This window comes from Simochromis diagramma, unplaced genomic scaffold (genome assembly GCF_900408965.1).
Source record: "Simochromis diagramma unplaced genomic scaffold, fSimDia1.1 OVJJ01000611.1, whole genome shotgun sequence".
Classification (NCBI taxonomy): domain Eukaryota; kingdom Metazoa; phylum Chordata; class Actinopteri; order Cichliformes; family Cichlidae; genus Simochromis; species Simochromis diagramma.
Window position 1 is genome coordinate 555,389 of NW_024387175.1, and position 25,569 is coordinate 580,957.

Consider the following 25,569-nt stretch of genomic DNA (forward strand, 5'->3'; position numbering starts at 1 on the left):
AAATTTCAGCTTATGAAAGCATTTGTCAAAGTTTTGACGTTGCATCTTCATTGTAAATTACTGTGACAGAAATTTTGATGATAGGTCAGTTTTGTGGAGCTGTGGTGGAACTTGATGCTATGCATGGGACCATTAAATAGTCATCACTGTAGCATCAGCTTTCACCACCAGTCCATGCTTGAAAATTAATTTAATGCAGCTCTGACAGCTCTAATGTACCCGACTCTCTCTCTTTCTACCGGCCAATTACCTGTCTCTCCATGACATGGAAGTAGGCACATCACAAGGACAGATCAGAACACAACTGGAAATAACAAATAACACCAGAGGGACAAAGCACCCACTCCTGGTTATTAAAGCGGTACACTGGACACCAGGACTCTCAGGCCAGGCAGACCTAAAATGGTAAAAAAAAGAATGCTTGGACACTTCCAAAAGTTGATTCTGTGCATCTGGACATAGCGTTTTCAATGGGAGAAACGTTTCGTCACTCATCCAAGTGACTTCTTCAGTCTCAGCTGACTGCAGGTTTCCCCAACCTTATAAATGCTTGGACTCTGCTAGCATAATGGACAGGTTTTTGACGGGGCTCCCACACAAACGCAAAGCAGAGGATGAGGCGTTGCCAAATATCTTTCCAAACCATATTTCTTGTTAAACAAAGGGGGGCCTACCAAAAAAAGTTTGGGAACCACTGTCCAAATCGAAGGTGTGAAGTTGCCAGAAAAGCTGAAGAGCAGATATATAGGACAGCCACGGGTACCTGGGTGTCCCACAGGACAATAGGAACCATGATAAAGATGCACAAAGATCAGACATAGTCAAATATCTCAACAAGGTTTGTCAGGTGCTAAGAAACTAGCTGAATGCTAGGAATGAAATCAAAGCCATCAATACATAATCCCTACAGATACCCAACTGGAATAATAAGATGACCACAGGAGGAGATAGATGCCACTAATGTAATGACATAAAAACTCCTCACAACTCCTGAAAACTCTTGAGGCTCTATGAGCACGAGAAAGAGAAAGGGCAAGAACCAGACTGTCAGAGCCACAGCCGAAGATATAACAGAGCATTCACGAAGACATCAGGAAGACTGCACCCAAGATGAGCTGCTCCATGAATGCCTCAGGCAGCTGAAGACAGAGAGTGAAGAGGAACAGGAGGAGGAACTATCGTGGACAACCAAATCCCTGCTATCAATAGACAGAGCAAGTGGAACACATCAAGAAATACTATCAGCAGCCAGAAAAGGCCAGCCTAAAGCATAGCACACAGGCTCTGTTGATCATGAAGTACACAAGACCAGGCCCTAAGCACCAGATCCATAGAGGCTGGAGTCTACCACAACCAAGCGGACACAGGTTACAGACTATGCAAAGGTCTAGGATGTAGGATCCAAGCTGCATTTTAAATAGAGTGACACAACTAAGTGTCCAGGAAGGTGTACAAGAACATCTGTACCAAATACTGACTATAAGTCCCCAAGTCCCGATAGGTGGTTGAGAACAACAGGGCTAAGGTCCCGTGGGACTCTGAGTTCCAGACAGATGAGCAGCTCCTAGCCAACATGCAAGACATAGAGGAGGTGGAAAAGAAACAGAAGACTTCAGTTGTGTTGGATGTAGCAATCCCAGCAGACTGCAACATCAGGAAGACAAAAACAGAGATATATCAGGGGCTGAAGGAGCAACTGGAGTAGACATGGAAGGTAAAGTTCAAACTGCTCCCAGTGGTAATATGAGCACGAAGAGCTGGAACTCCAAAACTGGAAGAGTAGCGCCATCAGATTCCAGGCATAACATCAGAGGTCTCTGTCGAGAAAAGTGTAGTCATAGGAACAGTTAAGATACTGCCCAGAACTGTCCCGGGACCACACGTGACAAAAACACACACACACACACACAGATACAGTGGTGTTTTTGTATGTTTGTCACACTTAAATGTTTCAGATCATCAAGGCAATTTAAATATTAGCCAAAGATAACACAAGGAAACACAAAATGCAGTTTCTAAATGAAGGTGATTAATATTAAGGGGAAAAATTCCAAACCTACATGAGATATAAAAAATAGGAAATCAGGGACACTTTTTTAACCCTTTAAAACCGGTCAGAGCGGGCACGCTCCATTTTGCGCAACTATTTTTAAATCCCTGTAGAACTGCAACCACATAAGCTAGCGCAATAATTTTTTTTGCATATGCCATCAGCTTATCCTAGGTCACAGTTTCCTTCCACATATAGCTTTTCAAAAACTGCATAAAAAGCACTTGCAGCAACAAAAACACAATATCCCAGAAACACGCTTTACCGATCCGATCAGCTGTTCATAACACTTCCTACGTTGGAATAGACGTCAGCGCGAAATGTAGTTTTTTTACCGTCAGGGCCTCATAAGCCTATACTTGTGTTTTAAAAAGTTATGTTTGAGTTTATGACTTTCTGTGTCGTTTCTGGGATGCTTAGAACTCATATTGCACTGCTGGAAATAGTTTATTTTGATGCATATGCTGCTTTTTTGCAAATTTGCAGTATAATATTTATTTTCGTTTTTCCTGCAGTATATAAAAAATGGTGTATTTCAAAAATACAACTATGAAGACACTCAAAATAAATTTCCTGTTGTTGTAAACTATTTTGTGCAACTTTTTTGCATTTACAGTTTTGAGGGATAAGCCTCTTAAATTTCTCTAACTAGAAATATATGTTAAAAAAACAAAAATGATTTTAAATTTTTTTGTAGTTTATTGCACTTTTTTGCAATTTATGTAATTACTATGCACTTTATGCATACATATTATTATAATTTGGGCTATAATGGTTGTATTGATGTATAGCAACTTGAAATGCTCCCAAAAATGGCTCCACAGCATGTAAAAATATAATATAAGCTCTGGTGGACTTGGTTCTATGGTAGGTCTTAAAGGGTTAACACCACTGTATACAGAGAGGAGAGCTGCATATTTAAATATATATCAAACGAAATAAACATTATGCAGTCAATTTGGCTAAAAGTGGAAGTTTTAATCATGCAAATTAAAAAAAAAATTAATAATATTAAATAGAAATTGAAATTTAAAAAAAAAAAAAACCTGCATTCACTATTTTCCAGAACTGTGAATCTGTTAGACTAACATCATGTTGTAGTTGTGTCACAGCCCGATTTGACCAACTCTGACTAAAATTAAAGGAAAATTTCTGGAAAAGAAGATCCTTTGAGGCAAAAGCACAAATACAGAACCATCGTCCCTGGAAGTAACAAGGAAGCACAATGAGTTGTTAACATGCAGATTTCTGACCCAGAGGAGCGCAATCACAGGCACTGCACTATCAGTGGTTTAATAAGCAATTGTCAATTATAAAGGCTTCGCCTGAGACTGAAACCTCTTCCTTAAGGCCGCTGCATAGAGAAGGACAAAAAAATAAATTAAAAAGTAAACTGTTGTGACACAGAGAAACTGCTTCAAGAAATGTGGTGAAACTTATCTTTTTCCTCTCAGATTTATTTCTTGTGCTTTGCTAAGGATGAGAACAGTTTGATTTCACTTGTTGGCATCATCCTTGTAAAAACAGGCTAAGGCTAAGTCACCATGGAAGCAAGCGCTGAAATATGGGGTGCTTTTCAGCGACCTAAATCTTATAGGTTTGCAACATCACTGCTGGGATACAGGCTTGGATTTAATATGCTTGGACTTATGTTCGTGTTTTCCAGAGGCAAATGTCACTTCAAGCAGTTGCAGATTTAAATAAAAAGACCTCCTTTAGAGCAAGAAGACAGCTTAGGGACAGATATAAGAGTCAAAGAGTTTGTAATCTTTGAACAGTACACAGCGGCACAAGATCATTAAGATAGCAGCAAACTTAGGATGGAATTTTCTTGCTTCTGAGATAACCAAAGAAACTATGTTACAAAACCTCAGTATTCACATAGTTTGAATTAACAGATTTTAAGTCTACTGAACATCAGATGATTCTGATTTACTTCACACTACAACCGATGGTGTAAACATATTTATCTGAGCCATTGATATTCTTCAGATATAGACTTAAATGTGGTTAAGAGTGTAGATTATTCCTTTTATATAGTGCTGGAAAACAGACTGCTAAAATTTCTGCCTTGTGATATAGAAGCCATGCAAGTAAAGATCAATGTAGATTCTCTGCTGTTCTGTACAACACAGGTTGTTAGAAATATGTGTCAATATCTAGCCTACATTCACTTTTGATCCAGAATGAATGAGATTCTGTGAGCAAAGCACTGTGTCAGGCTCAGGCTAGAGTATATGCGCTTGTCACATCAAGTATTAGTTGGTCGGTAGGCATAGGGTTATCTAATTTTAACCCTAGCCTAGCTACATATAACTTACTATTCAAATCTTGTAATAATAAATCAGTCAGCTATAACTCGACTGAGTGTCCACTGTGATTTCCAGTGCAGATTGTTGCTTTATGACTGTGGTATTGATAAAAATATAGAGCAGAGAGCTGATGCAATCCTTTATATTATTCTCATGACATCGATGAATCTGCAGCCTCGCGGAGCTTAAATAAACACTCATGATGCAGTGTTTCATTGTGACTCACAACGGTGCTACAAATCTGAAAGTTTTGCGCATGAGGAGAAAGAGTTTAGTTTGCTTATTTACTCAGCATGACACACTTCTGCCCCTGGTAAAAATAAATTTCCTTTCTCATTTCAGTAGCGAGGCCCTGCTGCTGTGTGCTCTGTCACAGCGGCTGTTTGGCCACATACTGTTTCTCTACTCCTGCATCGCTCCTCTCGTGTCACGACTGCAGCCACAGGCTCAGCTAAAGGAGCGCAGGCCTTATTACGCCCCCGGGTCAACAATAACCCCTCAGCCTTCACAACCCCCCCCCCCCTTTAGGGAATCAGCAACACTGTGTAACACGACAAATTACTAGCCAACGGCCTCCCACGCCTGCTCAAACTTTGTACGTTTTAGCCTTAGTGGTCCTGCAACTACCTCCCACCCAACCCCCTCTCGATCCTATTTGTCAGGTGGAAACTGGGTGTGAAAAATGGTTGTGTTTTTCAGCAGAGCCATGGGGCTCTGAGCCAGAGCTTATCGCTGTCTACCTTACGATAAATAAGACTGATCATCAGTCCCAACAAGATGCATTGCAAACATCAAATTAATTATGACACTCACTGAGCGATTACCACAGATTATTCAAACATCGTTTGGCAGATATAAAGGTGAAATAGTGGACTGGGGATACAGTTTTCCCAGAAAGTGGAATCTAATTGGGCAGGTGAGCGCAGAGCCTGCCACGTTACCTCACCTTTAAAGAATAGAGAGTGACTAGGGTGGGGGCAAATGGCTGATTACAGCAACGAGGCAGTCAACTGGATGTGGAAAGTGAAACAAATAGCTGTGACCCCCGCTGAGTTCAACAGTAACTGAGTCAGATGACTAACTTGATCAGCAGATACCTAAATGGATGGCACCTGTGCACCAGAAGGAATCCATTAAAGGGATTTATTCTTGGTGTGTGTGTGTGTGTTTGGGCATACAGCTTTTGTGTGTATGCAAGCTCAGGGCACATGTGAGGAAATGCGGAAATGTGTGTGCTTGCATTTTTTTTTTCTCTTATATGGGGCTGGGGAAGCGGTGTCCATGCCTGCAGGCTTTGTTGACCGGCTGTGCTAAAAGTCCAGCATATAACCGCAGTTTGTTCTCTCACAGCCTAGTGGCACTGTAAACCTACACAGGTTGTCATGTTTTTTATCATATGTGTTAAGCATTTTGAATTTGCATGTAATGAACACATGAAATATAAAGAAAATTGCCATTGCCACAGTCACTATGTGGTGAACTAATTGATTTGGAGTACATTTAAAGGATTGGGGAGAGTGGGTGAGAGGGGCTGCTGAGGAAAAGCCCTGTGCACAAAACATATGAATAAACAAATAAATAAACAAAACAATCCAAATCCTCTTTCTGCATTTATAGCCTGTCAAAAACACATGGCTGTCATCACGTGTTCACCCAGACGTGCTGAGCAGTATCACAATAAGACAGTTGTCAGCTTCCATTGTTTACGAAGTGATTACATGGGATGTCTTAACATATGTGCTGAATAAATAAATAAATAAAAATGTAAAAAGCAAAAAACCCGCGTAAAGAGAGAATCTTTAAATTTGCGGGGCCACAAACAAAGCTGCAAAAGCAAAAAACCCTCAAACGAGCTCTCAGCTGCACTGCTGCTACTTCATCTTCTTGCCCCCCTGCAGACTGCTGGCAGTTAATCTTTTCCTAACATCTAATGGAGGATTCGTCACACGTCGTCTTTTGCAACATGTTATTCCTGTCTGCAATCAGTAATCAGTCTTTGTCGTTAACCCTCCCACCACCACACCATCATGATTGCCACGGTCACGGTGACGCACTTTGCCTTTTATCAAGAGCATCTTGATCTTAAGTTCTATAAAGCGGTGTGACCACCGCCGCAGCGTCCTGTGTCACAAAGATTCTCACAAAGGTTGTGACACAAAAGTTAGAAACGCAAGCGGAGAACATGCAATCGCTCAACATTTCCGTCACTTCTCTGTACTGAACAAACGAGAAAAAAGTTCGTAAAGAAACGACAACAACAAAAATAAATGAATGCATAAAACAAGCTGCAATCTTTCGCTCGGAGGATCCTGCTGCTGCTGCTGCTCAGCATCCAGAGAGAGGCGGGGGTGTGGGGAAGCAGCAGAGGAAAGTTGGAAGCAGAGTCTTACCTTATAATCGCCGTGTCGCCCTGTCGGATAGTGATGTTGTCGGTGGCCCTCTGCATATCCACACTCCGGACGGGGAATCCTGTGGGGATAAGACAAAGCAGTCTGAAAAACGAAGCCTGTAACTGCCTCCAGCACGACTTGCGTCCGACTTGCATTTTTGAAAGCACAGGAGCGCGCGCGCGTTTCTGCAGTTATAAATCCAAGGGTGAAAAAGGGGGTAGGGGGAAACAGTCGTAGTTGTCCACACTTCTGGTAAACGCGGGAATGTTTTTAGGTCCAAAGCAGTTCGGAATGAATGGGTGACACGAGGTTCCGAAAATACTTTTTTGGAGGGGGAGGGGGGCCAAAATCCTCCTTCTGTACTCCAGTGACGCACAAAGCTCTCCGCGTAAAGACACGGCACAGCGACGATGGAGAGAGGCAAGCTTCTGTTTAGAGTCTGGGAGAATCACCCCCCACCACCACCCCCTACCTCTCTCTCTCTCTCTCTCTCTCTCTCAGATTATCCAGCCGTCTGACTCCGATGCTCCCCTTATTGGTTGTCAGGACAACAGCACCACCTGAGGTCCCTTTCGGTGAGACACAACCGAACGAGGACCGAGGAACACCGTGGAATAAGTTTATTTTTGTTTTTATTTTTAGAGAATAAAAAAAAAACAAAAATATTCAACAGAAGAAAAGAATCGAGTTGTGTATCTGAATATCCATGAAGGCTATTACGTGTCTTGAATATCAGAACAGGTTTTGGACACAAACAGAGAAAAAAATAAATAAAAACAACCCAAACTTCCAGTTTTAAATAGGTCTAGAAAACTTTCCTTCCTTGAGGTGAAGCCATGCAGAAAGACGCTTTCCCTCTGAGGATCACTTCAGTACCATTACTCTTCAAACAAGCTCATTTATCTACAGCAGGTATCCACTCATTTACACCATTAGCTCCCATAGCATTTCCATGCCTAGCAGATTTGCAGTGGACCATGAGATCTCCAGTGGATACTTTTTGTGCCTAATTATGATTTAGGTGGAGAGCCTGTTGTTTGCATTATACAATTCCATTTAACATGTTCCATTAAATGTTAGACATGAAATTAAACCAAAGGACATTTTTGGAAGCATTCTCTATATATAATAGAAAAAAATAAACATTTTTATACTTATTTTTACCATTTTGAGGATGATACGGAGCCGTGAATAGCTTAACCAGACATAATCACCTCTTGTCAAGACTAGCATTGACTGTTGTGATGCCATAGTTTGATAAGTAATTACATCCACTTTCAGCATAAGCAAGGACACAAGTTTGTGAGGTGCACGCCTCGCAATTATGCAGACATGTGAATGCAGCACGAGCTTGTAATTTCACCACTTGCCAATCAAACGCTGGCTTAATAGGCCCTGATCTAATGCTCACTTGACGATGTGCTTAATGAAGTGCAGTGTAACAATTTAGGCAGTGCATTTAGCATTATTTGATTCTGCAAATACATTAATACTAATGCGAATCATTGTCATTCGCTGCATAGTGCACTCCCATTTTTTTTTTTTTTTTTGTCTCTGGGGGTATGCAGTTAATAATTCAGAATCACACTTTAATTCTTTAATTGTAGTGCTCTAAACTAGTCACACTGATACAAGCACAGCACTTGCTGAGGTCATGACCTGAACGTAGAATAATTACATATGTTCTTAACATTGCAATTACTCCAGCTAGCTTAAAAACACAATCAGACACAATCAGTTGCCTGTTTTACGGCAGCCTCTCGAAGCATCTTTACCCTCCTTTTTTTTATGCAGACTTTTTGGATGCATTAGAAAAATTGAAGAGCACATGAGAGTAAAACTGATAAGGACCACTGGGGTAATTTATGTCAGTAAATGTATGGAGGTGCTTATGTTAGTGCATTAGTTGAGAAGTGTTAAACTGTTTACAACGAGGGACGCTTGAAAAGCTGCTCCCTACTTGGTGCTTAATAAATAGTGCTTGTTACAGTTTTCCTCATCTCCTAGAGGTTTAAGCTATCTTGGTGATTTCACTTTATGAAAGAGCATATGCATTAAGACCACTTTAAAAGGTTTACTGGGTTCACAAGAGGAGAGAAGAGGGTCTCTGTGAAATACAGATTTATGTAGGGATGACTCCTACATGCCTTTTTGCTTTATTTATAGTTATAAATTCTCAAAAGTACGCTGGTGATCCAAGAGACTTTATATGTGTAATAAGTTGAATTCTTGCTTTTATGGCAGCGAGATGGCAGAGTGGAGGCCAACAAAACAGCTGCTTTAACCGGGTCTTATCAGAAGTCCACTGACGCCTGGAGGCCTTCCCTGTACTAAAGGCTCACAAACACTCACACAGAGACAAACTGAATGCAGGGAAACACAGCAGTTATTATTGTGTTGGTGCTATGCTGGTGTTGGAGTTTGAATAGCAGACGTGGTCATGGATTCTCCTTTTGTGCACGGAAAATAAACTGTACATAACATATTGTACGTTATCCAGAATATGACATGTAGAACAATGTGATGCATTGTTTGCTGTTTACATTACAAAATAAAATAAGATCCCCTCAGTCTGCAGACAGCTGGGAGCCAAAAGGACACAACAGAAGAGGCAAAAGTCCTTTTTATTTGCTAGTTCATGCTGGCATACATTCTACACAGCTGGGGTCAGAAGTTTACATAAACCATTCATGGATGAATGTCATTGTAATTTTGGGCTTTTCATGATTTCTTTCAACTGTTCTTTTTCCAGAGTGGGATGTTTGTACATTATACATACTGCATACAGTTTTCTCTAATCCACACAAGTTCAAAAGTATACATACAGGTTCAAATATTTACATATACCTTCACTAATATTTGGCACTATATTTAAATGTGCCTTAGAAACTTTTGTTAGCCAAGCTTATAGCAGAATCCTGGCTGGATATTTAACTCTTCTTGGCAGAAAATGGTACAGTTAATTCAAATTAGTTGGTTTCTGGCACATAGATGGCTATTAAACATAGTCCACAAATTTTCAATAAGGTTAAAGTCGGGGCTTTGGGAAGTTCAATCCAGAAGATTAATGGGCCATTTCTAAACAAGTGCAGAAAAAGTTTAATGTTATTCAAATGTGTCACGACTTTATCAAAATCTGGAAGAAACCCCAAACTGTCAGCTTCAGATGAGAGGAAATTGGTTAGGATCTTTAACAACAACCCAGCATCCTCCAGCATTCAAGACTAAAATGAACTGGGAGCTGCTTGAACACTGGTGTCACTGTCCACAGTGAAGTGAGGTTTACGTCACCAGGGACCGCGAGGGTACCAAGAAAAGAGCCACTGCTCCAAAATCAGCTCTTTTAAGTTAGTCCACATGGAAGAGTCAAATGCCTTCTGGAGAAAAGTCAGACAAGACAAAGATTGAGTCCTTGGTGGTCGACACAGCTGAGTGTTCCAACAGGACAAATTATCACAAACACAAATCTAAACTGGTTTTGGAATCGATAAAGCAGGCTAACATTAAGCTTTGGAAGACTACAACCCTACTGAAGATTTGTGAATGCTATCAATTCTGCCAAGGAGAATGCTCAAATATCCAGCCAGAATTATTCCAGGAGCTTGTTAGTGGCTACCAAACCATCTGGTCGAGGTCCAACACTGCTAAGGGACTGTTATGGCCCTTAGCAGGGCCTCCCTTGATTGTGTCCCTGTAGGGTGTGTCCTGCCAGGTCTCCTGCCTTAGGTGCCACCCTATTTGTACAGCTGACCCAGAGACCTATATCTCTATATCAATTCTGTATCTATTTTATATCTCTATAGGAGAAATGTCTTAATATTTAGAATACATTGTCCCCCTCCAATAAAAGCATGAAAGAAGCAGGGGAGTTACTAAGAAAAAAACAAACACTATGCACAATAACAATGCCTCACACACAGATGAGTCGTTTTCTTCAACAATAGGTCTTTTTCCCTCCCAAAGATATGAATATGAATTATGAGTTCATACAACCACAGAATGTTTTGTGGTAAATATAATTAAGCCTGCAACACAAAAACGCGCACATACAGTGTTTTGATATCAACAAAAAAGCTGCACATCCTCTCATGTTTTCCTCTGGCTGTGTGTATGCAAGCAGCCTGATAGGAATGGAGGAGAGAGAAAGAAAAAGGACATTTTTTCCCAAAAATGTCTGAAAAACAATATAGCTGGAAGCCAGTTTTGGATTCTTTTTTTTAACTTTAGATGTGCTGTTGCCTGGGTCTGTTTTCAGTCAGGCTCAATAACATAGTTGAGGCATGCATGAATGTGCAGAATGCTTTGGACATGAACAGAAATCTTTTTGTTAAAGTTAACACTTTTAGTGAGCAGGTAAGAAACAAAAAAGTAGCCCGATATCAGGGAAACTTGTCACACACTGACTCTCCAATCTGGAAGACAAAAACATCATAGAGCCAAGAACCTGGCTGCGTTATATTCTTGTAGATTTTGAATCGTCTTTGCTTTGATTTTCTTTTTCTTTTTCGTTTTTGCTCTTTTCTTTTTTAGTTAAATTTACTTCCATAATAAATGTATGCACAAAGTACTAAAATTTGCATCAAAATTTACCAGATTGCTCAAATGAACCCATACTGATGCTTTCTTTAAAATAGGAATTTGACACAGGGGATGAAACTGTGTTTTCTGCAAATCAATATATAACAATTTCTATCATCTTAAAACACTGCGCTCCTACAACACGGCACCCAAGAGAAGTATTCAGTACAATGGAAGCGCTAATGCGTGGTACAGTGAGGGGAAATACATAGTAATTGGTATTTTCTGTGATAAGTGGCAGAGCCTGTGCCTGATAAATGATCAAACAATGGCAGCATAAGGGGAATTAACTTCTTTGAGGGGAAAGCAACATACAGTATGATCTATCATTCAACTCTGTATTTCAGCTTAAAAAAGTGGCAGCAAGAAAAAATTCTAGGAAGTGATGTTATTGAAATATAACAGTTACTAATGTAACTACAAATCATGGGTCTACTTAATCATAATCAAACTGAAACCCAGAAAATGTTTGTAAGCAGCACATCCCCTGGCATTTGTATTTTTTTTTAACACAAGGTCTGCATCACAGGGCAGGGGCTGTAGAATGATTTTCATAATGCACATTATGAAGTGCTTTAAGCACTCCTCCCCATTTCATTGAGTCATAATGATTCAGTCAGAGCGACCCAGCTTTGATCAAAAGAGCTGAAAACAGAAGGGATAAACATGTAGTACACTGTAGATGTATAACTCTGATTTAAGAACAGAGAAACAGCTTTTAATACTGAGTTTGTTTGTGTTTGTATGTGTCACTCTTATGACAGCCGATTCAACGTTTCCAAGAAAAAAACTGGACTTAAGTCAGTGAGTAGTTTGCTCCGTTATACTCAGTTCTTTATTTTGTATTGTAAAGGCGAAACTTAGACTAGACATCCTGAGTTTGAATCCACCGTCTAGTCTGGATCTTTCTGTAGGAAGTTTGTATGTTCTCTATGTGTAGGTAGTGAGGTTAGGTTAACTGGTCATTCTAAACTGTCCGTAGGTGTGAATGTGAGTGTGTACCCACCCTTTTGCCCTATGCTACTTGGGCTAGACTCTAACTCCCATGTGACCCTGAACTGACGACTGAGCAAAAGACAATGAATGGATGGGTACACCAGTTACAAAAAGTCACAGTTAGACTTTCACAGGAGTAAAATGTCATGACAGAAACAAATAATTACACCAAGATAAGATCAATACTGTACACTTTTTAGAAAGGACAAGCTAGAATCGTTTTTTCTTGTTCAAACTGCTAATAATTTAAAAGTAATGATTGCATACGTGAGTTAAAATGAATTTTGCCATCAGCTTCACTTGAGCAACAGGAAACACATCCTGCATATTTATCTTCACTATTAAATGCTTCATTTTGCCACACAAACTCAGTCCTAAGCAGTTAAGATTCAACAAAGTGTTGTATTACAGGTGGAGTTGTGCCTTTTGTTCTTGTTCTTAAAACCATTCTATAACATTATGTAGGGTTCACCACTATTACTACTCTTGCTTCTTCTGACATCCCATTCTCACAGAGCCTTGTGTCCTCAGGTAATAGAAGAGGCTATGTTTCGGCGCCTTGTATGGAACAGGAATACAGTAAGAGAACCTTTCTTCATTATCCACGTGAGTATTTAAAAACCCGCAGTTTGTCCTTTTAAATGAAGCAACTGTGAAACAGTTCAGTGGTTCTGGAGGAATTTTGTCAAGCTAGTGAAAAGAACTTTGATATTAAAATGAGTAGTGCTGTAACAGGCTTGGAGTTGTTTTGTTTTTTTTTCTTATCTTTTTTAAGTATGGGAATGTTAACAATATAGAGAAGGGTTTAGAGTAAAGACACTGTCAAGTTGCATTAGGGGAAGTCTGTGCTTTTGAAGCATGACCTATATTAAAAACCACAAGCCAGAACACTTCAGCCTCAGCTCCTTTGAGTATTCTTTTTTTAGTCTACATTTCACATCGCCCACCATTCGGAAGGTGTATTGCTGAAACACTACTGTACCCTTCTCTTTTTGTTTAGTGCATCTTGGGAAAAAAGTCACAAAACTTAGGAGGACACAGTTTGTGCAAAAATATGGCATTTCACAAGGACTGTTAAACTGCTGTTACACTGTCAAATATCCCACTGAGTGCAAAAAGCAGTCTCCTCAGCTAATAGTGCCCACAGATGGAAGCCACAGTGGGATGACACAAACTGGAGGAGAAGTTGTTACCGGCACGCTCTAATTGTGCACGAGCGTCCAAAAGAAGTTGCAACTGCTCCTGCAAGTAACTGTGCATAATGTGGGATAATGAGCGATGAGGCTGTGCAAAAGCTGTAACATCCCTGGGTTGCCAATAAACACACGTGGCTGCATTCAAAGCCAAATGTTTGGCTTAATTTTGGCCTTGAACCTAATGCTGTTGTTGGTGGGAACATGCAGGATTTTGCAGGATTTGATTTCAACAAATGCACCAGTGGGGTTAACAGGAAACTTCACAGCAACAAAAGAAAAGTGGAGCAAACATTTCCACCTCAGTCATTAATGTCCGAGACCGCAGCGTGACTCTCCACCTCAATTTTTCCAGTCAGCTACTTTGACTGAGTGAGTTTTTTGGGTGTTTCATGTTTAAATGCTGTGCATTACTGTGGAACAAACCCCCACTTACGGGTGTATCGTATTCCAAAACATTCTCCATCTTTAGTCCCCCAATCAATACTGGCTTATGAAGCCCAAACACCCCACCGCTTTTAACAAGAGAGCAGGATCTATAATGGGATTCTGATTCTTCACCCACCTTCATTGTGCACTATCTAACCTCTGTGTGAAAACAAATGACAGTCGGCTCCATTGTGAGCCAAAGTCTCCCCTCCAATCTCTCTTTTTTAGTTGTTTCTTAAGCAAAATGCACTCTGTGTCAGTCTAGACTAGGCTGCACTGGGAACACATGCTCCCCAGCAGAAATGTACTCCAGGTGTGTGTAAGGGACACAACGACTAAGATTCCTGATAAAAACAAAACAAGTTTCTTCTCTTCATAAGAAAGAGTGTATGCATAATTCACCCTGGCATTCCGATCAAAACCAGACTCTTGGCAGCAAAATGCATGATATGCTGGAAAAGCAATACCCAGAAACATACTCAGCAATATGCTGTATCTCACACACACTCTGACACACAAATGCAGCACAACGCACCCTGGCCTGAAGCCTCTTGCTCTCCATCCCTGTATCTCTGTGTCAGCAGAAATACAAAATAAGGCAAAACTTTGCCAAAAAGCTTGCTGTATTGTGGACGACATGCTAAAAAAAGGAGGTCTAAGTTGGAAAATTACACTTCGAAGACTTTAGCATATATTTTTTGTATTCATTTAACACAACTGTTAAATATACTAAAAGCACCCACTTTCCCGTACAATATCTAATAAAATAGTGACTGAACCTTTATTCAGCAACATAAGGTTATACTCTGTATGTAAGGCCTGCTTTGGCAAGATTACCATCTGAGTTTTGCATTACCAAAAGGTGCCTGCCTACACTGGCATAGCGCCTGCTTGCAAAGATTGCCAGAACCTCTTTACATAACACAAAACACACTTCAAAGAACACATTACGCATCAGAACATATCCCAAAAGCCTGGTTAAAAGCCAAAAATGTAACCTTGACAAAGATTCATCTGGCATGTGTGTTGTTATGCGAGTGAGCAGATGTTGAGCAGCAGCAGCTGTAATGCTGTATTCTATGGGAATTAAAAATGGATGGCTAGCTAATGAAGGGCGTTTTCTTTGATAAAGTTTGCAGACATTACACTGGCACATCACCTAGGAGTTTCCTATGATATGAACGTGTGAATTGAAGAGTAACCAGTTTCAGTGTATAATTTTATTTTTACAATGTAATATCAATAAAAATTTGGAGAGTGCAAGCTAAAACTTTACCATGCATACCAAACAGTATGAGAGCGATTATAAAGGATGTTGTGATGCCAAATTAACTGTTAGCAATAAAAACTAAAATTTGCATTTATTACACATATAACAAAACATTAAAAAGCATTAAAAGCCTTCCCCTTTAAAGTTCAGTATGTTGCTGTGTTTCTATATATATTCCATTAAATATAGGAAACCGCCGCCCTCTGTTTTTATTCAACTTTAATGGCATCTATAACTTTTTCATAACGGAGTTTTGGATATTCTCCTTCTGCTTGAATGCTGTTGAATTTCAGGGTTTTTTTTGAGTGAGTGTATTTTCTTTGCATTATATCACAATCAAAAATGTATTTCAGTTATTTATTAGGTTTTCCTTTTCGCTTCAGACTTCTCAGCAATATGTGCCAAATGCTGTTATACTCCCAAGGTACACTTCACACACTTCATGGTGCCTCACAAACAGAAAAGTAGCTAAAACCACAGATATTTTTTCTATAACAATGTAATTTTCCTCCTGTGGATTATAATTTTTTTGTCATGCAGGCTTTTTGTGCAAAAAAAAAAGTGGACTGAGTGCAAATATGACCTGAACCAAAAGTATAAAGTGCACATATTCCCAACCAGCACTATTGTTCCGAGTTATATTATGCAGCATGGTGCTGCTTGCATTGTTTCTGGCTCATTCGCACTGAGCAATCGCTTCTGACTTTGAGCTGGTTCATTTCATTCAAAGCTCCAATACAAAGTGTGCTGGTCAGCAAAAATCTCAGGTTAAAAAATTCAAAGTTAAGGCTGAGTCCTACATAAACATGCAGTGGATGTGAACCAAAGCACATTTGCATTATTAGAATTCTTGAAATATACCCCGTGGTTTGTTTCAGCAACTATCTCAGACTATTTTTGTGTCATCCCTCCTCTCTTCCAATTCCACATCTGTGCATCAAGTTTGACCTCAGCTTTCAGTACATTATCCATCTCATCTACTGGAGGTGATCACACACACACACACACATACACACACACACATAGACGTGCACACATGCGCATACACACAGCATCTCTTCAATCTTCTTGCAAAAGAATTGGTCTGAGTTGGCCCCTGAGGGTCATCCCTTCTCTCACTATTTAGTTCTATTAGAGAGTTCAGGCACACAGAGAGACCTTGCTGGAGAGGATTGGTTTAGCTGCAGATGTAATGTTCAAGGTGAAAGCCTACCGGGTAACAAGATGAATTCTTAGCAGACCTGCAAGGATGTCCACTTTGATGGATCGAATAGGCTTGTCCTTGCAAACACAAAGCAACTCTATGAGTGTGGAACCATCCTGCAACTACGCTTCTCTCGTGATGTTGTTTCTTTATACATTTCATCCTCTCAGTTATGGGAAGCATTTAAAAAAAAGATGGCTGACTAATTGTGACTTTCTAAGTTTGCACTGTTCCACACACCAATTGTCTTTCAGCACTATCTACATGAATTCAATTCACTGGTGTTAAATTGCCACATTTAGATAAAGTTTTTTTTAATTGAATTTTTTAAACTGTAGGGAAATGCCAGACATCATGACAGAAAGCTAGTTTGACTTATTAAGTTCTCGTGATATTGAAGTTCCATCCGTTAAACCAAAACTTTTTTCGTTTTTAAAAAAATATAATTCATTTCATTGTTCAGTGTTTCCAAACAATTAATACAGGACAGAGATATCGGTCCATATTCCACAGAGGTAACTCTTTGTTTGACAAGCCTGTAAGTTTGTCTACATTCATTTTAATAAAACATTACTTAACAAACTAAAACAAAGACCTGGTGGTAGCCACACAGATATATTGTGCAAAACACTTTTTCAGTTCATCCACAGTGAAGGTCGGGCATGTAGTGGAAAGGTTAAAGTATATGAAAATAAATCCATACTTAGAAATTACTTAGAAATGACAAAACAATTCAAAAGTTCTCTCTATTGACTTGTAAAATGTTAGTGTCCATGAATTTGTTGAAAACTTAGCATCTATAGAAAAATAATTGTGAAAAATAAAAGTGACTAATGAACAAAGGTTCAGAATGCATCCGTCCAATGTTTATGGTTTATCCAGTTTAGAGACACAGGGCTGGAAAAGGTGGGCTACACCCTGGAGAGGATGACAGCGTGTTGGGTTTAGAATCATAACTTGATTTGATCAAATGATTAAATTAAACTTCAGCTGCATCAAAATAGCTTCAATAAAAAGCACCACAGGTTCTCGTTTAATGAGGCAACAGCTTTGTTTTTTCTATGCATCAGTAATAAACTCACAGTTAAATAAACAGGCTTGAGAACAAAAACCCCCCGTATAGACATTTTGATCTGTTACGTGTCAAAGCTTTGGTCTTTTTTCACCGTCCATCTGAACCAAAATGAAATTATGCTCAATGAGTATAATTTAACATGGCGGTAGGCAGATTTACCATGAGTGTTTTTGCAGTTTATTGCGCAACTTTTCCGGTAAACAATGTTTTTTTCCCCCCAGACATTCCTTGTAAACTTCATGTGCACTAATTTGCAGGGTGGATCCCAGTACATTCGACTTTCCTCTTCCAGGAACCCCCCGCTAAGATTAATGCATCTATCATCCCCACAATAACCAGAGGCGCATTTTTGACAGAGCAACTGATAGGACTCCGAGAGCTTCATTTAAAAGTACTGAAGGCTAAGAGGAACATCTAACGAGTAAGTTAAACACCTGCCAGACACAAGATCCTACTGATGTGTTCATGCTTTGATGGATAATGATTTCTATGGCCTAAAATGTATTCATTTCAAATTAACAACATCTGCTGTAAAGCCAAGAGATACACATCTGATGTGAGGAATCTGCTTTTTTTGTTTTTATTAACGCCTTGTAGAAGCGAGCGCGTTCTTCCAGTCCTGTTATTTTTACTCCAAGCTGTCAGAGCAGAGAAGAACCATTAAAAGCTAAAAGGCTTGGTAAATTGCATGCGATTGGTAGCTGGACAGGCTGAGAGTCTGTGCTGCTGAGAAGGGTTTGATCCATGGGTAAGTATGTAAAATAGCAAAAAAACAAACAAAAATCCCCCCCAAACCCCCCTCTCATTAGGATTTACCCAGAAGCCTTAGCTAAACAACAACTGGATAAACAAAGAAAGCATGGGCCCAAAATCATACATGCAGATTTTAAACACCATATTTTATCGCTTCACTCCCACTCCTGTTTTACTCCATCCTTTTCCCTCGCTGCCTTGCCACGTCTTACTTCCGGAGATGAATAATGTAGACTCCCTCACTGCTTTGTATGAACACAGCAATTCCCTGGATGAGGTTCTCCCCAAGGACTAGAGAGCCACAGGCCTGTCTCCAGGCCCACCCCTCTAATCTGCATTCTCCCTCTGTTCTCTTAATTAGCAGGTTATGGACAAGAAGGCACAGTAATTTCACCCAGCTGTTGCAGATTTCTCATTTTGCCCCTCCCCTGTGGCAAACCCTCGTCTTCTTTTCCCGACGTTCTTTTCCTCCACGAGTTACATTTCTTTTTGTCTTTTCATCTTCGTCAACGTCGCCATTTTCCCTTCCAAGCTTATCGTCTTCTTCATCAACACAGAAGTTTTAATCTGCATGGTTCGTAATGAGGCACAGGCAACGGCAAGAGGCTGAAGGGCAGAGTAAATTATTAAAGGAGAAAGAAATGTCACAAGCTACAGAAGTCAGTAACAGCCCGACATAAAAACCGTGAATGACTTAGTTCTTATTAGGTGTTAAAGGGAAACAGGGATAACAGCCTCATTTCATACCTAATAATATAGATGAAATTAGAATCTCCTTCTAAACCTGTATTGACAGAAATTAATCTCTCTGTAGCTCTCTTTGTGTGTGTCTGTGTGTGTCTGTGTGTGCGTGTGTGTCTCTCTCCACAGTGAATTGCAGGGTAAATGGAATGACAAACCTGGGCCCTCTGGGTACAATATACCATACAGCACCCAAGGGCTCTTCATCGTTTCAATATATCAGCTTATGATGCAAGAAGCTTAATGTACAAGGGAGTCCTGTTTTACATAGAGGCCTCAGGGAACGTTAGGTTAATGTTCTCACAGAAACCAATTTACTATAAAATCTTTCTAGCACTGCGTGCCTCTGTGATCATGTTCAGACAGTCTATAGCACCGCATTAAATAAGTCCCTTCAGAGCCTTTGAATTGACATAGTCCAAGTCTTGACATCAGTGTGACAGCGGTGACAAGTTTAGAGATTTGTTTAATGCTGTTTTGCGATATTCTCCCTTGCAAACTTTGCCAAATCAATAAAGTATTCTGATTCTGATTCAAATATGACAAAGATTTTAGATCTGCAAAAAAACATGCAAACAAGAGAAGATTACTAAAAGTGACAGTCAGGCCATAAAGGAAAAAAAAAGAAGAAGGAATAATAAAAATGCTGAAGAAGATCTATTCATGTTTCATGTAATGATTTGTGAGTATTTAAGTCATGTGAATCATGCAAGTCATGATTTGTTCAGGAAGCCTGTTTAATTTAAATTTTTTTGACACAACACAATTTTGTTTCTTGCAAAAACAAACACCCGCTCACACTGCCACGTCTGTCTTTGTATTGTTAACTGTCTTCAAACATGGCTGTAGTTTCTTCCGTGTTGTAAACTATCCCCACGAGATCCTTCTCTTGTTAAACTTATAAACTAATAGCTGCAATAAAATAAGATCTATATCATCACACGGGCCATTATTAAAGCTTTTCCAATAAACAGGTGTATATTATATTAAGTAGCATTAAAGCACATTATGTTCAGCTGTTAATTTACTCCTTCTCTCTGCTGGCCTTGGCGTAGCACAAAGTGTCATTTTTCTCTTCCAACAGATCGGCGCTCCGTTCCAGTTCACAGTCTGCATTACTTCAAAGTTCACACAAAATGAAATATGTCCTGATGTAATGACAAAACACTTCCACTCTTTCCCACGGAGCATAATAATGTAATCATAATTGGTGTACCGCGGTGAACTTTCTCCCAAAGATTTATTCTGCGCACATCTCACTCAAGTGTAGTCTACCCAGGAGTTGATGCTTTTAAATATCAGGGCTCTGCAGGCTTCAAAGGCCGACCCAGAGGAGCTGAATTCATGTCGGTTACAAGGGAACGCAGTCAAAAAGATCCAAGAAACGACAAAATTAATGCACTATTCAACTTTTCAACAATTTGCTAAAATAATATCCAATCACAGTTGCTAAAAAAAAGGATATGATGTATGCTGCTTTTAGTTTTGGCAGCTTGAGTCACTTGACTATAAAGCAAAGAAGTATTGTTATGTACTGTACAGTGAATTGGACAGTCTTCGCCTTGCTGTGGTAAGAACATCACACTGTTTGCAATATATTCATGTGTAGCTGGTGCAACTCAGTCACACGTAAACAAACCAAACAATGGATACAGAAATACCCACCAGAGTGACACACTATATACCCCGGACAAATCTGAATGCAAACCATAATGGAACAGTGCTTTTTCTTAACAGCAGCTTTAATTGTTTTTTTGGTCATTTTTTTGCTTTTCTTTATTTTATTTTCTCTTTGAACTGTATGTATGCTTGTGTCATAAAAAAAACGAATCTAATATTTCAACCAGAGCACTGAAGGCAGCAGGCTGCTCACTTGTGAGGTTCATATTTTTGCAAATTTATACAGAACACTGTCAGCTCAGCATTCAGCGTGAAAAGCAGAACGTACCAAAGTAAAAATGACAGGAGAGGAGGGACAGGATGTGACAAATTGGTGACCCCATTTGAGTACACACACACATATAGACTCGCAAGGGAACGAGCAAAGTTTCCAGTCTCAAGCAGAAATTACAAAGGAGTATGAATCCATTTTTTCTCTACATTTGATATCAGTGCTAACCATCCAATGGGCCAGTCAGTCCCTGGTGTCTGACTGAGCCATGTGCGTGTTCCTGCTGTTTTTCTCTTCCAGTAAATATATATAATATATATAATTGGCTAAAATAAAATTTCACATGGTTTATTTTTTATGCACCTTCTCAGCCCAGTATGTGTTACATTATATAACAAAAATCTGAAGATGACCCACACTCCACTCAGTGATCTGCACACTCATAATCATCATCCCAGCTGCCTGACTGAAACATCTCTCCCCACAAAAACAGGGATTGTGTCTGACATATGCAATTCTCTGAAAAATGAAGTGCTTCCACAAGAAGAGGTTAAGTAGCAGCTAGGTGCTGATGATCAAATGTACTTTATGAATTGATAATGCGAGTGTGAGCAGCTCTTTAAAAGCAGTGGTTTTGGCAGTTTGCTGGACTTGTCCATTGAGCTGTGTGCTAACAAAATGCCACAAACTTCCCATGAATGGACGTCCCAGGAAATCCACTCTAAGCTCAGAACATGCAACGCTCACAGAAATTTAATTTCACTAGCTGGGCCCAGGGGACTGGCGATGGCTCCCGGGCCTGGCAGATCCCCATGTACTAAATAGAAGTGAAGAAGTTGAAGAATGGAGAAGAAGGAGGGACGGAGGGTGGGGCACGTAAATGAGAATGATCGGCTTGCAGAACTAGGGGAACCTATATAGATGTCAGCGGGAAGGAGCGTGTTTGGAGGCGTGGTCCTGCTCCTGAAATTTCGATACATAATCTCCAATTAAGTTGCATCTGAACAAAAACACAAGACTTTTTGAGCAATGTTCTTTGGACAGATGAGAAGTAAAGATGTGTAGTTCCAATGTACAGCAGCACGTTTGCAGAAGACCAAACACAGTGAATCAGCACAAATAACTTGGACCAGCTTGGGAATGAACAGATGATGACAAAAGTACTGATACTTGTGTTAAATAGTTTGATAAAAGTACTTATTAAAGGTCTTTACTCAAGTAAAAATAAAAACGATGAGTCTTTTGCGGTCTAAGACTGCCTGAAGTCTAGAACTCTTGCTTCTTAGTGTGTCTCTTTGCCTTCAGTTTCACCCCTACAGTAACTGAAAAACATGCGCTGTTTAACTGGTATCAGGTGATAGACTTGGCTGTTGAAGAATATCCCATTCTTTGACTTGACAAACTCCTGGGTGGCTTTTGCAGTAAACTTCTGGTTGTTATTAATTTATTTGAACTGTTTCTTCCCTCCCCATACTTTTCGTTCGTGTTCCTCTTGGTTTAATTGCAGACCTGAGCAGAGTCTTTTAGATGTCTTTTGGAAAAAGAACTAGTAAGACAATGTAATGCTCAAGTGACTATACATCTTGCTTATGTTGCAGCTTTCCAGCATTTCTGACTATTGTTAAGTAAATCACTTAAGATGAGCAAAACTGTATAACATGCAATAACAGAAGTCGTTGACCTCCAAAGTGGTTTCATTTACTGATTCCTGTAGTTCAAGTTATCGTCCCAGAGGGCAGTGACCTGCATTCATATCCGCCAATAGAGCAAAACAAAAGCAGATTAAGATAAACAGTGTGAAAAAGAAGTTCACACTCACAGCCTCGGTGCACACTGCTGATCACAGAAGACAAAGCTGAACAATAAAAGGCCTTCTGCAGTCTAACTTGCATACAGACAAAGACTAAAACAGGAAAAACCAGCTTCCAGGGTCATCTACAAATGGGACAGTGAGGCTGAGGAGGTCCTACAGGACTGCTTTGACAGCAGTTGATGGCAACATCAATGAACTCACAGACTCTGTCATTGGTTATATTGGAAAGTGCATGGATGATACCATCACAAAAACCACTGTCCGCATATATCCAAATCAGAAACCCTGGGTAAATAAAGACGTTCGCGCCAAGCCTTTAACTCCGGGGACGCTGATGCATATAAAGCAGCCAGGTATGACCTCCGAAAGTCCATAAAAAAGACCAGAAAGGACTACAGGGACAAAATGGAGTCCAGCTACCACAGCTTTGACACCAGGCGACTGTGGAATGGACTGCGCTGCATCACTGACTACAAGAAGGACAACACAGGCAGTGTTCAGCCCACTGCATCTCTCGCAGACAAGCTCAACAACTTCTATGCTCGCTTTGATGCAGACAACAGAGAGCAGATCCTCTACCCTCAGGAGGACAGTGAGGCTGTAACTTTAACTCTGAAAACAGAAGCTGTGAGATGGACTTTTAAAAAGGTCAATCCTCACAAAGCTCCAGGACCGGACGGCATCCCAGGCCGGCTTCTCAGAGTGTGTGCAGACGAGCTGGCCAAGGTGTTCACCAACATCTTCAACCTCTCCCTGAGGCAGTCAGTGGTCCCCACATCCCTCAGAGCATCCACCATCATTCCTGTTCCCAAAAAATCAGTTGTCTCCTGTCTGAATGACTACCGTCCTGTTGCACTGACATCTGTCATCATGAAGTGCCTGGAGCGGCTGGTCAAAGGTCACATCTGCTCCTCACTCCCTGACACACTGGACCCTCTTCAGCTTACCTATCGGACAAACAGAGCCACAGAGGATGCCATCGCCCTGGCAACACACACCACCCTCACTCACCTGGAAAAAGGGAATACATATGCAAGGGTCCTCTTCATCGACTACAGCTCAGCATTTAACACCATCATCCCCTCAAAACTTGCCACGAAGCTCGTCGACCTTGGGCTGGGAACACCGATCTGCAGATGGATTCTAAACTTCCTCACAAACAGGCCCCAGGTGGTGAGAGTTGGTAAGCACACCTCCTCACCACTCACCCTAAACACAGGTACGCCACAGGGTTGTGTGCTTAGCCCCCTCCTATATTCCCTGTTCACACACGACTGTGTTGCTAAACACAAGTCCAACATCATCATCAAGTTAGCAGATGACACAACCATCATAGGCCTCATCACAGGCAATGATGAGATGGCCTGTAGAGAGGAGGTGATGGCGCTGTACGAGTGGTGTCTGGAAAATAACCTGACTCTCAACATCAGCAAAACTAGAGAGATGATAGTGGACTACCAGAAACGACCAGTCAGGGAACACCATCCCATCCACATCAACGGTGTCAAGGTCGAAAAGGTCAGCAGCTTCAAATTCCTTGGAATCAACATCACCGAGGACTTCTCCTGAACCCTTCACACAGACACTGCTACCAGGAAAGCTCGCCAGCGGCTTTACTTCCTGAAGAGGCTGAGGAAGTTTGGCATGAACGCCAACATCACCTCAAATTTATATAGGTGTGCAATCGAGAGCTTGCTGACGAGCTGCATTACAGTTTGGTACGGAAGCTGCTCTGCCAGCAGCCGTAAATCACTACAGAGGGTAGTGAAGGCAGCAGAGCACATCACTGGCATGAGGCTTCCTGCCATTCAGGACATTTATCTTCAGCGATGCCTCCGTAAAGCACACAGCATCATCAAGGACCACAGCCACCCAGCACATCAGCTGTTCTCCTTGTTACCATCTGGCAGACGTTACAGGAGTCTGTCTGCTCGGACTACAAGACTTAAAAACAGTTTCTACCATCAAGCCATACGACACCTCAACCACAACACTTAAACACACACACACACACACACACTCCACAGGACGCACTCAGAAGCTACCCTGCAGCTTCACAAGTACTCTGTATAATCTGCACTGGTCACTCCCCTTTATTGATATTTATATTTATAAAAAAAAGTGCAATACTGTAACATCTGCCACAAAAAACAAAAACTTTTGTACTGTTTAGTTTGTACTGCTGCTCATTCCTGTGCAATATCCCATCTGATTTATTCAGCATATATTCAAATGTGTGCTGTGTGTGGATTCCTGACTTTAAAAGCGTTGTGGCTTCTCATGCTGTGATAATAACCTTTTTCAGAGATCTACTGCTGAGAAGGAGGTGAAGAAGCGACAGAAAGGGAGGAGAAATGAGGTTTAGAGGAAACTGAGGAAAGTCAGGAGGGACTGGAGGTGACCTGATTCACACAGACAAATATGTACACACACACCAGCTTTGACACCAACTATAATCCATCACTGCATTACTTGTCATTCCTCTACCTGCCATAATGACCCAGAGCCGTCTGTTATGGTTTGGAGCCAGAGGTGAGTCCCAGGGTGGAAACACACATAGACAAATGGAACAGATGCACAGGTCTGGTGCAGAAGAGTAGCAGTGCAGTGTAACACTCAAGTTAGGCAGTTAGCAAAGGGCATGGATCGCACAGTCCTGTGTGCTCATGTTGACGCACTAGTCTGCACATTTATCTGCAGGAAGCATCGCCTACATTTCAGCAGCTTCTAATAAAAGAGAAAGAAACATATACTGTACAGGCATGTGAACACTCACATCACCATAGTAAACCATGTATATCACAGGTAAGTGATAGATTACACTGATTTGTAAGCTAAAACTTGGCATTTCATACTGCCAGGTCAGTGTTCAAT

The 25,569-nt window shown here is 40.6% G+C and overlaps 1 protein-coding gene across 5 annotated transcripts in view; it reads right to left on the reverse strand.

The window, feature by feature from the left end:
* LOC120744982 (limbic system associated membrane protein) overlaps positions 1-25,569 on the reverse strand; it is a 453,615-nt gene that overhangs the window by 209,885 nt on the left and 218,161 nt on the right. For 3 of the 5 annotated variants that reach the window (XM_040049584.1, XM_040049586.1, XM_040049588.1), the window contains exon 2: positions 6,753-6,831. In XM_040049584.1, coding sequence (XP_039905518.1) covers positions 6,753-6,831 — 79 coding nt within the window. Of the gene's footprint in view, positions 1-6,752; positions 7,271-25,569 lie in introns of those variants that run through there. The other 2 variants (XM_040049583.1, XM_040049585.1) reach the window with 2 other exon arrangements.